Source organism: Brachyhypopomus gauderio, chromosome 15, assembly GCF_052324685.1.
Source record: "Brachyhypopomus gauderio isolate BG-103 chromosome 15, BGAUD_0.2, whole genome shotgun sequence".
Classification (NCBI taxonomy): Eukaryota; Metazoa; Chordata; class Actinopteri; order Gymnotiformes; family Hypopomidae; genus Brachyhypopomus; species Brachyhypopomus gauderio.
In genome coordinates, this window is record NC_135225.1 from 22,503,529 (window position 1) to 22,519,379 (window position 15,851).

The 15,851-nt window shown below is 39.9% G+C and overlaps 1 protein-coding gene across 3 annotated transcripts in view; it reads left to right on the top strand.

Annotated features, from left to right (window-relative positions):
- b3galnt2 (beta-1,3-N-acetylgalactosaminyltransferase 2) overlaps positions 1 to 15,851 on the top strand; it is a 40,839-nt gene that overhangs the window by 15,140 nt on the left and 9,848 nt on the right. For 2 of the 3 annotated variants that reach the window (XM_076974052.1, XM_076974050.1), the window contains 6 exons: positions 873 to 983; positions 1,150 to 1,228; positions 1,527 to 1,710; positions 1,840 to 1,965; positions 2,189 to 2,348; positions 2,765 to 2,821. In XM_076974052.1, the coding sequence (XP_076830167.1) occupies positions 873 to 983; positions 1,150 to 1,228; positions 1,527 to 1,710; positions 1,840 to 1,965; positions 2,189 to 2,348; positions 2,765 to 2,821 (717 nt within the window). The remainder of the gene's footprint in view (positions 1 to 872; positions 984 to 1,149; positions 1,229 to 1,526; positions 1,711 to 1,839; positions 1,966 to 2,188; positions 2,349 to 2,764; positions 2,822 to 15,851) is intronic. The other variant, XM_076974051.1, reaches the window with a different exon arrangement.

A 15,851-nucleotide genomic window follows, 5' to 3' on the forward strand; every position in this document is an offset into this window, starting at 1 on the left:
AGGCTTATATATTATATTATATTACATGATATAATATTACATTACTATATTAAACTTTAATGTTTAAGCCCACATTCTGGGGCTTTTGGACTTTCTGTGTGGGAAAACTGTGGGCACTGCATTGTGTTTTAGTCTATGTTTAAAACCAACAGCACCCGTCAACTCTCACCAGTCGGGCTCTACTGAATGACTCAAACGCATCGGGACTGAAGAGAGCAAAACCGCGGGTCTTTTGGTAGCTGTGTTCCTCCACACGCTGCTTCTCAAATTTTTCTCCTCTTTTTATCTTTGGGAAAACTGTGAAGACTAATATCAGTCTTCCCACTGCCTTTCGACTGGAAATAACATCCAACGGCAACACAGTGTGGCATGGTTTTCTTTAAGGTAGCTCAGCTAACTAACATTAACTCCTTACAACCACAGTCAAGTTTAGCGCGCTGCAACCATTTGACGTCATCTACCCAGCAGGCATTGCGCATCAGAAAACATGGCTGCGCCCATATGTCAAATATTTAGAATAAAAGCGTTGATTTGTAAATAAATCTGCTGCTTTTGTGATTTTTTTTACAACATGTCTTAATAATTTAGATTAATTACAGCATATTAAGGCTTACAAGTGTTACCAGCCGGGGTTCCCTTTAATATGCAGTGTATGATACATCTCAGCAATTATCCATAAATATAGCAAAATATGTTCCTCCCCAATCTGTCAGACCTTCACATATAACATATAAGTGCTATTTTTCTCAGATTTTAACATGTGGCATGTAAGCATTACTGATACTATGACTGTTGCTCTGCTGGAAGGCACTCTTGCCTTTTGACAGGGGCCAAATGTCAGCTGTTTAAGTACCCATCTTGTATGTCTGCAGGGCTTTGAGGGAACTCTTTTGTGGGAAAACCAGGATTTGACAGGCCTGTTGAGTCTAAATGTGTCCAAGGTCCAGCTCAATAATGGTGGAGGGGTGCTGAAGTTGGGATCTGTAAGCCCAATTCTTGTTTTTTTATTAAACTTTGTTGTTTTGAGTTTAAATTTGATTTGCAGACACCTTTGTTCAGTGTCATTTCTGTATGTGTTTAATTAGTATGTATCTGGTATTGCCAAGCTGTTATGTAAGACAAGGAGGAAAACTCCTTCCTGTGTTGCAGATAGAAGAGGGCACCTTGCCACATAGAAATGCAGTGGGATTTCCTGGACTAGCTGGAGGATTCACTTTCTCAGTTTATAGTAGGTCCATCTAAATCATGTAGTGGTTGTCCTCCAATTCAGGCTTGTGGTATTTGGATTGACTCTCTGAATGAATTTATAAACCATTGAATGATTTTGACCCTCGGTATTAACCTCATATCAGTAATTATGCTTTTATGCCACTGGGAACAAGTAGCAGTTCATGTAATAGCATGCATAGCCATGTCATTTGCTAACTTCCTGCAAATTCCATACATGTCCTTGGCCCACCTCTATCCATGTCCTCAGTGTGTGTTGTTCTTCATTATGTGTGTCTCTCTCTGGCTCTCACTCCCAGATGTGGAGGTGCTGCAGGAGCTGCTGCATGGGCGTGCCGGTAGGCAGGAGGCCCACATGGCCAGGTTGAGAGAGGAGGACAAAGCCCTGCAGGATGAAAGCCGAAGGTATGGAGACATGGTGTTCGTGGAAGTAGTGGACACTTACAGGACGGTGCCTTTGAAATTGCTACAGTTTTACAAATGGTAAGCTCTGTGTATTAGTCATAACCATGAATTCTCTTCTGGCAGTCACTCTGCAAATTTTCAGTGACTTTGAGAAAAGAGAAGCTCAAAGGTAACTTTTTAAAGCTTCTGAATTTCCCACACTGGTAGGGCTATGAGCAGTGCTGACTTCAGTCTGCTCCTGAAGACAGATGATGATTGCTATATTGATGTTGATGCTGTATTAATGAAGATTGACCACAAGAGCATGACACAGAGCAAACTCTGGTGGGGAAAGTGAGTATAGTGTGGGCCTGTATGTCCAAGAGCGTTCTTTCTGAACTCCTGCCAAATTAATGTGGTTGGTGATTTTTTTGTATTTGTATCTTATTTGTATCTGTTTGACCTGAAGTATTTCTACATTCATTAAGCTGAGGGTTGTTGTCCTACTCCCTTGTCTGAATATGTATTATTCATCAGTATATCATGTTAATAAACAATGCGAGATATGCCTCCTCAGCTTCAGGCAGAACTGGGCAGTGGACCGAACAGGGAAATGGCAGGAGCTGGAATATACTAGCCCTGTGTATCCTGCCTTTGCTTGTGGTTCTGGTTATGTGGTGTCCAGGGACTTGGTCGCATGGCTGGCCGACAATGCAGAGAAGCTCAAAGCTTACCAGGTGCTCTTGGTTTTCAACACTCAAAAAATGGTCTTGAGATCTGGCTGTAATTATCAGTAGTAGCTCAATCAACATGTATTTTTTTCCATAATTTGAGCTTTGTACCTATTTACATACATTTGAAAATTTACATAACTTACATAAAATATACTATGTATATGTAAAATATACTAAGTAACACTTAGTATGTAGTATTAACAACCAAATTTTGTTTGTCAAACAAAATGCTAATGCCAAGATTTAATATTTATTAAATATGCTGTCCAAAGTTGGTATGTGGAAGACTCAAATGACAAATATGATCTAATTACATAAATGTTTTATGTGTAATAATGTTGAAAGATTTTGTAATGATACCTTTCAGATTCTCTGTTCTCTGTATTCAGTGCTCATTAAATATGTATGCTATTTAATAGGGTGAAGATGTAAGCATGGGAATATGGATGGCTGCAGTGGGTCCTCACAAATATCAGGTCAAACAAACATGATTTACTAATCAATGTTTTTGCTAAAATTTGTAAATTGGAGACAGTACTAAGCCTTATTACCATAAGTGATGAACATGATTTGAATTAAATGTCTGTAGTTGTTATTTTAAAACAAGTAACATACTTGTGAACATTTTATTAGGTACATCTACTCTATATCTTTACCTAAAGAGTACCAGTCCATTGTTATTACATGTGTCCAATGGCCTCTTTTCTCACTCTACCTCTCTACCTGCGACCTGGGAGCTTGTGGGTTCTGTCTAGTTTCTTGGCTGATAGGACTACTCTCTTCTGGAATCTTCTTAGATAATGTTCTTGAGATCTACTCGAGCTGTCCTCCCAGTTTGGCAGTCACAGCCCTGAGCTCTCCAGTTACCATGTGAACCACTGGGGATTGCTACATGGCCCTCACCTGCTGTATATCCATCACTACTATGTCCGGTTGGTTAGCTATTGCCATTTTGCCAGTCTGCATCTGGAATTCCTAAAGGATCTTAGCTTGAAGATTCTCCAAACACCTTTCACTTTCACCTTGGAACTTCCAGCCCATACTCAGCACAGATGTGTCTGTACACTATACCAGCTACTTCATTGTGGCGTTCCATTATTCTTTGCCTGCTAGCTCGTCATAGTTTTCATCAACAAACCTTTTTTTCATGACGAAAATGAGACGATAACTAAATAAAAACTATACGAAGGGATAAAAACGATGACGAAATTAATGGACATTTTCGTCAACGAATAAAAACGAGATGAAAATATTGGCCAGCGACGACATTCAATCAATCAGAGCTTTTGAGAAAGGAACTTATAAGTTTATAAGGGCGTACTCACACTAGGCACGGTTTGCTGGTTCCGTGCTGGGGCCCGGTTATCCCCCCTCCCCACTCCCCCTCTGACCTGCACTCACACTCGCTTTGTCAAGCCGGCCTGAGCACGCTTACCTCATCACAACGTGACTTTATTTGGAAAAAAAGCGCAACACAACACAACACTATGGAGTTCACGATTCTCTTTTTATTGTATTTTTGGAGTCGTTTTGGGAGAGCAGAAACACGGTGCAAGCACAGATTTATCGATAATTTAACACAACAATTGTCTGCTAATCGCTTTGCCGCTATGACTGTTTAACGTGAGCGTCGCATCACTGACGTCATGTTTGAGTTCCAGCGAAATGAACCAATCAGACGAGGCACCAAGCGGGCCCGGGCACGGATAGCGCTCACACTAGAAGCGAACCGTGCCCGAGTCCACATGAATCGTGCCCTGGCCCACCTCTTCAAGCGGGCCCGAGCATGGTTAACTGATCCGGGCACGGTTGGAGCGCTCACACTAGCCAAACGAACCGTGCTTCGGCAGAGAACCGTGCCCAGGCCCGGATCACAGAGCCTAGTGTGAGTATGCCCTAAGAGATCCAACTGTAACTACTTTAGCGTACACGGAGAGGTGGGACAAACAAGGTAACTGTCCAATCACTAACGTATTAACGTCTTCACATCGCACAGAACTCGGGAAGACCATACTAGCCTGTGAACTGTGATCACTCATGAAATTTAACTCGAAGTTAAAGTTCCTCGACAATGTCAGCAGGGAGAAAGATAAGAGGTGATATATGGACACATTTCTCCTTTGACTTTGAGAAAAAGAAAACGGTGTGTAAACCATGTGGGATGATGATGTCGGGAAAAATACGACAAATGAAACGACATCTGCGGGCTATGGCATTGCTGTTTTTATGGCACCCAGTTTTATATAGAATGTAATGTGCATTGTTCATAACAAACTCCATATGTTTTCAGGTAGAGCGGGCCAACTGGTCATCAATGTTTTGTTATTGTTATGCTCAATAACTATAAGTTCAGGGGGCTATTCCACGAAGCGAGCTAACTCAGTAAGCCGGGATTTTTAAGACAAGCCTGGCTCATTTTGTTCAAATTCGGTTCCACGAAAAGAGGCTAGACTTAAGCCTCACTCAGTTACTACAGCAACATATACGTTTGTACAAACCTGCTCCATACCAGGCTAGAGTTGAGGCTTACCTTAGCTGGACCACTTCTATTGGCTGAGCAGTCTCGCCATCCGGGAAACAAAATTGAGGAACAAGGTTCCGCTGCAGTTCTATCCATTAAAATTCAACCTTCAGAGTACATATTCATCGTTAATCAGTGAGGTTTCTGCACATTTCAATGAATTGGTTTAATCCTAAATTCAGGTCAGTGTAAAATGGAATACAGTGTCTAATCGCAGTTATGGTGCACAAACATACATTAGCATAAACTATATCACAAAAAATACAATTATATGTACCTGAATATCAATAATAACTGAGTAATTTAGGTGAAGATACTTTTAGGTATATATTTATCCCCATACTTCCTCTTTTGTGTTCAAATTACAAGCAAATCATATCACTCTGCAATTCACATATGTTCAGTATAAATAATGTAAATGTGTGGTTAACTTAATGGTGCAAAAAGGAAATGGATACAGACAACTACCTTACCAAGATTTTCATACAGGTGATACAAATAATCCAAAATGTAGGCTATAAAAAGAGCAGCTAACAGTGAAGGCTGATTGGCCATGGCATGCCCATTTGTAGAGAATCCAGTAGATGAGGGAGTGTGTGTAGTGCGCAGAGCATTCATGCTACCAGCTCCAAGGTCATTCCAGGACAGGACAGATCCACAGGGTTTTCTGGATGATTACTTATTTGAGCACTGCAGGTTCAGAAGACACAGTATTATTTATCTTTGTAAATTACTGGGGCCATATATTGAGAAGACCACTAGACGTAGTAAAGCTTTTACCAAACCCTAAGTGGTCTGTATCGCTTTGCGCTTCTTTGCCATTGGTGCATTTCTGTACAGCATTGGGGATGCAGAACATCTTAGTAAGGCAACAGTCTGCCGCGAAATTCGAAAGGTTTAAGCATTTCCTTAATATATTCATCAAATTCCACAATGATGGGGTGTCTGCTGTTTTGCTTTAAAGCAGACATACTCAACTGGCGGACCGCGGTCCGGATCCGGACCCGAACGCAGTCCTGTCCGGACCCAATCTCATTCCTGATTAACTGGATACGGAAAATATATATATATATATTTATAATTTATGACGGAAGAATTAATTTTAAACCGGAGCATTTATTTCAGGGCTATTGAAAAAACACTCTGTCATGAGTGTTACGTTTGCCACCCCCGCTCAACAACTTACGTTCACCCCCCCCCCCCCCCCCCCCCCCCCCACAACAATTTACGTTCGCCAACCCCGCCGCCCCCGGACCTCAGGTCACAGCTATCTCAATCAATCAATCAAAGTTTATTTGTATAGCGCTTTTAACAACTCAAGTTGTCGCAAAGCAGCTTTACAGGGTTTACAAGGTTAACAATACTATGGGTCCAGAACCCTAATGAGCAAGCCAATCTGTCAAAATTGGACCGCGGAAAATTTAGTTGAGTACCCCTGTCCTATACTCAAACAGAATAAATAACAACCCAGCGGCCATTGTCTTCCTGGATGCACAAAAAGCATTTGATCATATAGAATGGCCATACATGTTTGAGGTACTTAAAAGATTTGGGTTTGGTGACACAAAGCATTCTATTACAGGTAATGAAACTGTGTCCAAAATTGTCTGTTTTATCCAATGCAGATTGTTCAAGGCCATTAGAACTACATCGTGGGGTTCGACAGGGCAACCATCTTTCCCCATTGCTTTTCAATTTGGCTTTAGAGCCACTGGCAATTGGGATAAGAAATCATCCATGTATACATGGTATCAAAATATTGAATGTCTGGTGAATTTATATGCAGATGATTTGCTGCTGGTTATTTCAGATCCAGTTGTTTCTGTGCCCAGTTTATTAAATTACATTGATTCATTTAGCAAACTTTCAGGATATACAATTAATTGGAACAAAGTGAATTCATGTGCGTTACTAAGATTCTCAGTCCTAGTTTTCTGAATTCTTTGCCATTTAAAATAGTGGATGACTATTTTACATACCTTGGCATTAAAGTACCACGAGATCCCAGGCATTTGTTTAAGCTAAACTTTCTGTATATGATTGACAAACTTAAAGCAGATATTGAAGGCTGGAAGCTGTTACCTTTATCTATGATTGGACAGGTTAACTATATCAAAATGGTTGTCTTGCCACGATTTTTATACCTCTTTCAAAACATCCCTATCTATCTCCCTGGCATATTTTTTAAACAACTTGATGCAATTGTTTTGTCTTTTATCTGGGCCTGCAAAACGCGTATTTCAAGAAAACACCTAAAAAAAACCTACCACAGTGGGTGGTCTATGTCTACCTGTATTTAAACACTATTACTGGGCGGCCAATGCCAGAGCACTTACTTACTGGCAGTGGGGTGTTCCCGGTAAACAATTACTTGAGACCTCTCCATTATGGTTAAAGATTTAAATTTTGTCAGTTCCAGAATCTTCCCTTCTGTTCTCCTGTTCTCAAAGATGAAACCTTCTATTAAAATAATTGGTAGTAATTTTGTTGTAAGGAACTCTGAGTTCTAAATCGAATGAAATGTCTCTTGTCTCTGCCATTGGTCTCCATCTATACCCCAATTGCCTATAATCACTTCTTTGTTCCATCACAATTAGACAAAACATCTAAATTAAAATGTATCAAGGACCTATATATTGATAAGTTTGCATCCTTTGATCAATTTTATAAAAAAATGTGGTCTCTGTCACATTTTTTTTATATTTGCAACTTAGACATTATGCTAAAAAAATATATACCATTCTTCCCAGATATGCTGAGGGAGCATGTTCTTTATCATTCAAAATCAAAGTCAAATTTATTTATATAGCGCTTTTTACAACACATGTCACAAAGCAGCTTTACAATCGTATGGGTCAGAGGCGATTTTAGGATCTGGTCTTTAGGGGTGCCCAGCCCCCAGTGCTCACAGAGGCACATTTTTTCTCACCAATTGAGGTGAACTAGTACATTTATAAATTTTGGAGCCGTATTAGTTTTGCTTTGAGTTGTTTTCCCCTACAACATTCAATCTTAAATCAAGTACAAATCATTGTGCTTTTAGCATGTAAACTGAAAAATTTAATTAACTTGAACGGTTAGTTTTTTTGTGCTTGTTTTGAGTTCAAATGACTTAAAATAGGGTAAAATTCTAAGTAAGACCGATTAAGTTCATTATACTTAAAATAAGCAAAATAATCCTAAAACTTGCAATGCCTAGTAAGTCAAAAATTCTTATCAGAGAAAAAAAGATTTATTGCCTTAAAATGACTTAATTTTACTTGTTAAGATTTTTTTTTTTGCAGTGAAGAAACATACCTTCTCACCCCAGCTCAGGTGCTGGCTGCCTCGCAAATCCAGAAATGTAGAATGTGAACAGCTAGCTTACGACCAGAACAAAATGCCAAGCTGTAGACAATTCTAGCAGCAAACAGTCGCGTGAATGTGCCAACCAATCAGAAGAGATATAGTTGATAAGTGGACTGGTCACAAGCCTCGAAGCAGGGTTGCCAGATTGGCCAGTCGAACCAAAGTATTGCGCAGGTGCAGAGCAAGTTTTTTGCATAATATAATATTTAAAAAATGTGTTGAGCCAGGGGGTGCTGAGCAACCTGACGGTGGTGCTCTAGCACCACTAAAAATACCCTAGCCTCGCCCCTGGTATGGGTCCAGATCCACAATGAGCAAGCCAAATGCAACAGTGACGGTGGAAAAACTCCCTATGATGGTGGGGATTAGGAAGTGACGTACAAGTGCTTGAATTCCACCTTGTTAAGGTGTATGAACCCTGCAAACATGACTATGTTCATTGCGCTGCGGCGCGCGCCAAGTTACAAAATTCGAGAGGTGCATGACCTCGCGAATCGACAGCGTGAGGCCACCACGATTACGTCATTTTCACCTCGCGCTGCTTGCGGCACGTCAAGTGTAAACCAGGCTTTAGCGCCCTTCGTTGAAATGTTCCGAAAGCACCGCTTGCAAACTGGCTTGTTCATGTCCTTCGGTTTTCCATCTGTATCTGCTTTGAATCCAAAGTATTTCGACACATCACTTCTGCTGCTTTCCTTGCTTATTAAGACGGGCTGCAAACACACTGCATTTGCTTTAGCTGCCATTTTAGCATTACAAACTGTTCTGTGCATTACGGCAGCTTGGGTGGATCAAATGAAAGCGCATTTTATGTAAACAGAATCGATTGGCTCCTTTGGTTGGTACAGCTTTAAAGCACCGTTTGCAGACCAGTTTTGATGTGTCCATGGGGTTGCCATGACTGTCTGAAATGTATGCAAAATAATTCCATATTTCGCTTTGTGCGTGTAGTTTTTCAACAAGCTGAGAACAGTCCGCAATATTGCTTGTATTAGCAGCCATCCTACATGTTTTCTTCTTATTCTGCAGAGAGGAGGCAAGCGCTGCACTGCTGTATGCGCACACTGCCCCTGTGTGGCACTCTTTGGAAATACTGCTCTCAGTCCTATAGCACCGATACTAAGCAAATTGGGTATTGTACCATTTTTAATGACGAAGTATCGCGATACCACTCTAGTATCGGTATACCGTGCAACACTACTGGCAGAATATTGCAGAAAGATTAAATGTGTGAGCATATAATTTAATCCATTCATTGGCATTTTAAATGTGTTATAAATGTGGAGGCGTTTATACTTTCGCGAGCATCACTGCAGTGTTCTCCGAAACGATAGGCGTTTTGTCCGAAACGATATGTGGTAGAAACACCCCTCAAAACAGGGGAATGAACATTTACCTGACCAATTTTAATGTTGCTATATGTTTCAGGTTTGAAAAGTGCTGGAATTTAGGTTAAAGTACTTTAAAATGCTTGAAATTGTAATTACTTGGTTTCACAACAAATAGCTGTCTGACTGAATAGTTCTCTTGTATTAGGTTAACAAATACGAGCCTCTTGTAATTCCAGGACGAAACATGAGAGAACGTGAAGACGTGAAGATTGGGCGTTTTTTAAATAAACAACCATTAAATAATGTGATAAAAAGCTAATTATTTCGAGTATATGTATAAATATTTAACTTAATTATGTTTAACATGCTGGGAAATATTGAAATGGACCTTGAAAGTGACGTACAAGTGCTTTAATTCCACCTTATAAAGGTGTATGAACCCTGAAAACGTGACTTTGTTCATTGCGCTGAAGCGCGGCGCGAAGTTACAAAATTCGAGAGGTGCACGACCTCTCGAACCGACAGCGCGCGAGACACTCGCGCACACGCGGAGCCACAGCGATTACGTCATTTTCGCCGCGGGGACCCTCGCGCCGCTCGCGAAGCGTCAACCAGGCAGGCTTGTTGTTGAGCGGGGTGGCGAATGTAAGTTGTTGAGCGGGGGTGGGAGTGTTTTGTCAATAGCCCTGAAATAAATGCTACGGTTTTGTTTTGGTCCGTATCCAGTTAATCAGGAATGAGATTGGGTCCGGACAGGACTGCGTTCGGGTCCGGATCCGGACCGCGGTCCGCCAGTTGAGTACCCCTGGTCTATAGGAAGCAGGATCTGAGTCTTCCTTTCCCTTTTTCAGCTATAACTAGATGTTTGCTTCATATAAAGATCTAGGGAGCTTTTTATTTTTAATACATGACCGGAGCAAGCTCCTTACAAAAAGCTTTATACAATTCACACCCAAATCCATCCGGACCAGGAACCTTACTTGTTGGAAAGGACAAAATAGCTTTAATAATTTCAGTTTCAGAAAATGTGGAATCCAAATCATTTTTAGAAGCATCTGGTAGCCGTGGGAGGTCTACACTATCAAAAAACGTATTAAATTCTGTGTCAGCAGCCTTTGCTTTGGAGGAGTGTAGGTCTGAGTAGAATTCCCTAAAACAGTTATTTATTTGTCTTGGATCAGTAATCAAGTCGCCAGATTTTGATTTAATCCTATGAATTGCTTGTATGCCTTTTAACTGTCTGGCCAGTTTCAGGTTTATCTCCTAATTCAAAATATCTATATTTTGATTTAAGTAAGAGGTTTTCTACACGCTTAGTAAGGATAGAAGTATATTCATATTTGAGTTTTAAAATTCAATTATAATGTAATTGTGCCAGAGAGGTTCTGAATGTTTGTTCCAAAACTGGGAGTTATTTTTCAATTTCCAGAATTGGAATTGAAATGACTATTATTGAGTCTCTTCTGTTGAGACACATAGGATATAGTGTGACCTCTCGCAACGACTTTTCAATCAATCAATCAAATTTTATTTATATAGTGCTTTTTACAACAGTTGTTGTCACAAAGCAGCTTTATAAGTGCAGAGTCCTAGCCCCCAGTGAGCAAGCCAAGGGCGACGACAGTGGCAAGGAAAAACTCCCTAAGGGCATGAGGAAGAAACCTTGAGAGGAACCAAGACTCAGGGGGGGAACCCATCCTCCTCTGGCCGACACTGGTCACCATGACAGCAACAACAATTTACACAGAAGAACAATTTAGACATGTAAGGGATAATGTCCATTTTGGTGTAGGCATGTCCTGTTAGGCAGGAGGTGGCTGGCCCAGGATTGATCTCAATCAAAGGCTTGTCTCCTCATCTCAGTGTTCCTCAAGAAAATGAAACAGGGAAAATTAGCTCTGTATGAGGACATATACAGGACAGATGAGACTATAAACATTTCTGGAGTGTGGCAGCAACTCCGGCATTAAGTTAAATTATTACAGCCTAGCTAAATAAGGCAGAACCAGAAGGTAACATAGGCTTGGGGGCATTCTGAGACAATGGCATCCGTCCACTGCACTGTCAACAAACTTGAGTGACCACGAGCAGTGACAGGATGACAGCACCAGCGCCCCAGTCTACCATAAAACCCTTCACCTCTGAACCCCTGGATTTGTACCTTTATCTAAGGGGGGATATTAATTATCAAACGCTAAACTAAATAAGTGGGTTTTCAACCTAGACTTAAAGATTGTGACTGTGTCAGAGTCCCGGACACATTTAGGAAGATTATTCTAAAGCTGGGGGGCCTTACAAGAAAAGGCTCTTCCCCCTGCTGTTACCTTGTTAATTTTTGGAACTAATAAAAGACCAGCACCCTGTGATCTTAGTGGACGTGGGGGTTCATAAGGTATTGGACTGATATGCTGAAATTTTCTAGTTCTGGTCAGAACCCTGGCTGCTGCATTTTGAACAATTTGAAGTTTATTTAGATTCCTATTTGAACATCCTGACAGTAGTGCATTGCAGTAGTCTAATCTAGAGCTAAAAAAGGCGTGCACCAATTTTTCCGCATCATCCTGTGATAATGCATTTCTTATCTTAGCAATGTAGCGGAGATGTAGAAAAGCTATCCTAGTAGTATTATCTATGTATTTATCAAATGATAGGTCTGAGTCGAGTATGACGCCTAGGTTTTTGGCTACTGTGCCAGGTGTAATGGGGTAGCCTGCGAGATTAAGCATTAGATCTGGAATTTTCTGTTCTGTTTTTTCTGTTTCTCCAGAAGGAGAACTTCTGTTTTGTCCTCATTAAGTTGGAGGAAGTTTAGAGACATCCAGCATTTAATATCTCTTACACAGGCCTCAATTTTTCTTAAACTGAGTTTGTCATCAGGTTTGGCTGATATGTAAAGTTGAGTGTCATCTGCATAGCAGTGAAAATTGACACCATGTTTGTTTATAACTGTGCCCAGTGGTAGCATATATAATGTAAATAATAGTGGTCCTAGAATGGAGCCTTGCGGGACCCCATATTTAACTTTTGTACGTTTGGATGGAATATTATTGAGCTCTACAAACTGATAGCGATTTGTTAAGTAAGAATGAAACCATGAAAGGGCTGTGCCAGAGACTCCAACCCAGCGTTCTAACCTTTCTAGCAAGATCCTATGATCAATTGTGTCGAAAGCTGCACTAAGATCAAGAAGCACTAACAGCGATACATAACCTTGATCTGAAGCAAGGAGGAGGTCATTTGTTACTTTAACTAATGCTGTTTCAGTACTGTGATTGGGCCTAAAACCAGATTGGAACTTTTCAAATATGTGATGCCTATGCAGATATAGGCATAATTGCTGGGCAACAGCTTTTTCTATGATCTTAGATATAAATGATGTGTTTGAAATGGGTCTATAATTAGATAGTACAGTAGGATCAAGATTTGGTTTCTTAATCAGAGGTTTAATAACTGCTAATTTACATGATTTGGGCATGTGACCTATTGTAATGGATGAGTTAACTATAGTTAGAAGAGGCTCAGTTACCGCTGGTAATACCTCTTTTAATAACTTTGATGGAACCGAGTCTAGTGTGCAGGTAGCACAATTTAAGGAAGAAATTATTTTCTCTAATTCTGATTATGGGAGTGGATCAAAGCATCAAGTTTTTCTCCCAGTATGCGATTTAAATCGATGTCAACCAAACCAGATGACATACCAGTTGTATTGCTAATAAAAGGTTTTATATTTTGTCTAATATTCTCTATTTTATTATCAAAAAAATCTATAAATACATTACTAGTGAGGTTTACTGAAATCTGAGGTTCTGCGCCTGCTTGATTTTTTGTAAGTTTGGAAATAGTATTAAAAAGAAATCTAGGATTGTTTTCATTTTTCTCTATCAGTGAGGCTAAGTATGCTGAGCATGCTTTAGTGAGAGCCCGTTTGTACTCAATAATGCTATCCTTCCAGGCACAGTAGAATACTTCCAACTTAGTAGATCGCCATTTACGCTCTAATTTACGTGCTATTTGTTTTAAGTTTCTAGTTTGGTCAGTGTACCACGGAGCGAGTTTTTTAGATCTAGTCTTTTTATATTTAAGTGGAGCTACTATGTCTAGAGCTGATCTGCAGGTATTCTCTATGCAGTTGGTTAGACTATCTAACTCTCCTGGATAGGATGGCGAGTGGGCTAGAGCAGTTAAATCAGGGAGGGCTTCAATAAACTGTGTTGCTGTTAATGAATTTATCGAGCGCTTTATACACTGCCGAGGAGACGGGCGGGTATTTATGTTAAGATGAATCTCAAATTTGACTAAATAGTGATCAGAGATAGCTACGATTTGCGGGAGTATATTTATATTATCTACGTCAATACCCAACGTTAAGATTAAATCTAGGGTATGATTTTGATAGTGTGTGGGTCCTACAACGTTTTGTGTAATGCCAACAGAGTTCAATATAGAAGTAAAAGCCCTTGTCAGTGGATCCTCCGCATTATCAAAATGTATGTTAAAGTCTCCTACCATTATTATTTTGTCACTACTAACTGCTATATTTGCTGTAAAATCTGTGAAATCTTTTAAGAAATCTGAGTAAGGCCCTGGTGGTCTATATACATTTGTTAGGGAAAATGAACTTTTATTTTCAGATGGACTAATTACATTAATAGACAGCATCTCAAATGAATTAAAGATATCCAAGTATTTCTGATGAATTTCTAAACAATCACGATATATTATACATATTCCTCCTCCTCTGCCTGACAATCTAGGTTTATGTATATAACTATATCCCACAGGAGTGGCTTTGTTTAGAGATAAATAGTCACCAGATTGAATCCACGTTTCAGTTAGACATAGAATATCAATTTTCTGGTCAGTTATAAGTTCATTCATAAAAACTGCTTTAGAGTTGAGTGATCGAATATTAATTAATCCAATTTTCAGATCGGTCATATAGGTAATAATTGGATGTGAAGTTTGAATATTAGTTAAAAACTTAGGACGGACTATTTTCTTATGATTTAATTTAACCCGGGGCACAGACACAGTCTCAATCCTATGGGATCTTGGTGACGTCTCTAAGCAGCTCGCAGACAGGTTTAGCCCGTTAGTCTGCGGCCTGGTCGCGACTCTGGTTAGTCAGCAGCTCCTAGTACTACACTGCCTACTAACTAACAGACTACGGGCTATGCTGCAAGATAACAGGGCAGCGCCATCCCGGGTGGGGTGGACACCGTCCCTGCCTAAAAGACCAGGCTTGCCCTCGAACTCTTCCCAATTATTATTAATAATAATAATAATAATAATAATAATAATAATCTTTATTTGTATAGCACCTTTCATACATACATGTAACTCAAAGTGCTTTACAGTATAAATAAAAGAAACATTAAAAGGAGATAAGACAAAGACAAAAAGACAGAAGAAAATTTTAAAAGAAATTAAAGATAAAAATATTAAAATAACATAAAAAGTAAAAAGTGAAGTAAGTAAGATAATAAAAAGTAAAGTAAATAAGATAAGAAACTCTATCTTAATAGTTTTAACTAAAAGCGGATCTAAACAGGAATGTTTTGAGACTGCTCTTAAAACTATGCAGGGATGAAATGCCTCTGAGCTCTTCAGGAAGAGAATTCCAGAGCTTTGGGCCATAGTGGCTAAAAGCACCCTCGCCAATCTTTAATCGGCTTTTAGGAATCACCAGTAGATTACTGTTTGAAGACCTGAGAGACCTGACTGGAACATATCTAACCATCATTTCACTTAGGTAAAGAGGGGCAAGACCATGAAGACATTTAAAAACCATGACTAGAACCTTAAAATCTATTCTAAAGCTGACAGGTAACCAGTGCAGTGAGTGGAGTGCAGGTGTAATATGATCTCTCTTTCTCCTGCGGGTCAGAACCCTTGCAGCCGCGTTCTGAACTCGCTGTAGGTGCGAAATAGAGCTCTTTGGAAGAGCAGATAGAACAGCGTTACAATAATCTAGCCTTGATGTGATAAATGCATGGACAAGTTTTTCACTGTCAGCAGGAGAGAGCATATCTCGGACCTTAGCGATGTTTCGAAGATGAAAGTAAGCTGTCTTGCATGTAGTCATGATGTGTGATTTGAAGCTGAGCTCATTATCAAAGGTGACGCCCAGGTTCTTAACACATTGTCTGGCTTTCAGATTCATTTGATTTAAATAAGTCTGGACATCATTCCTTTGTGAATCACTGCCAAGAACAAGAACCTCTGTCTTCTGTTTATTTAACTGCAGAAAATTGTCAGACATCCATGTCTGTATATCATCTATGCAGTCAAACAGTGAGCAAATTG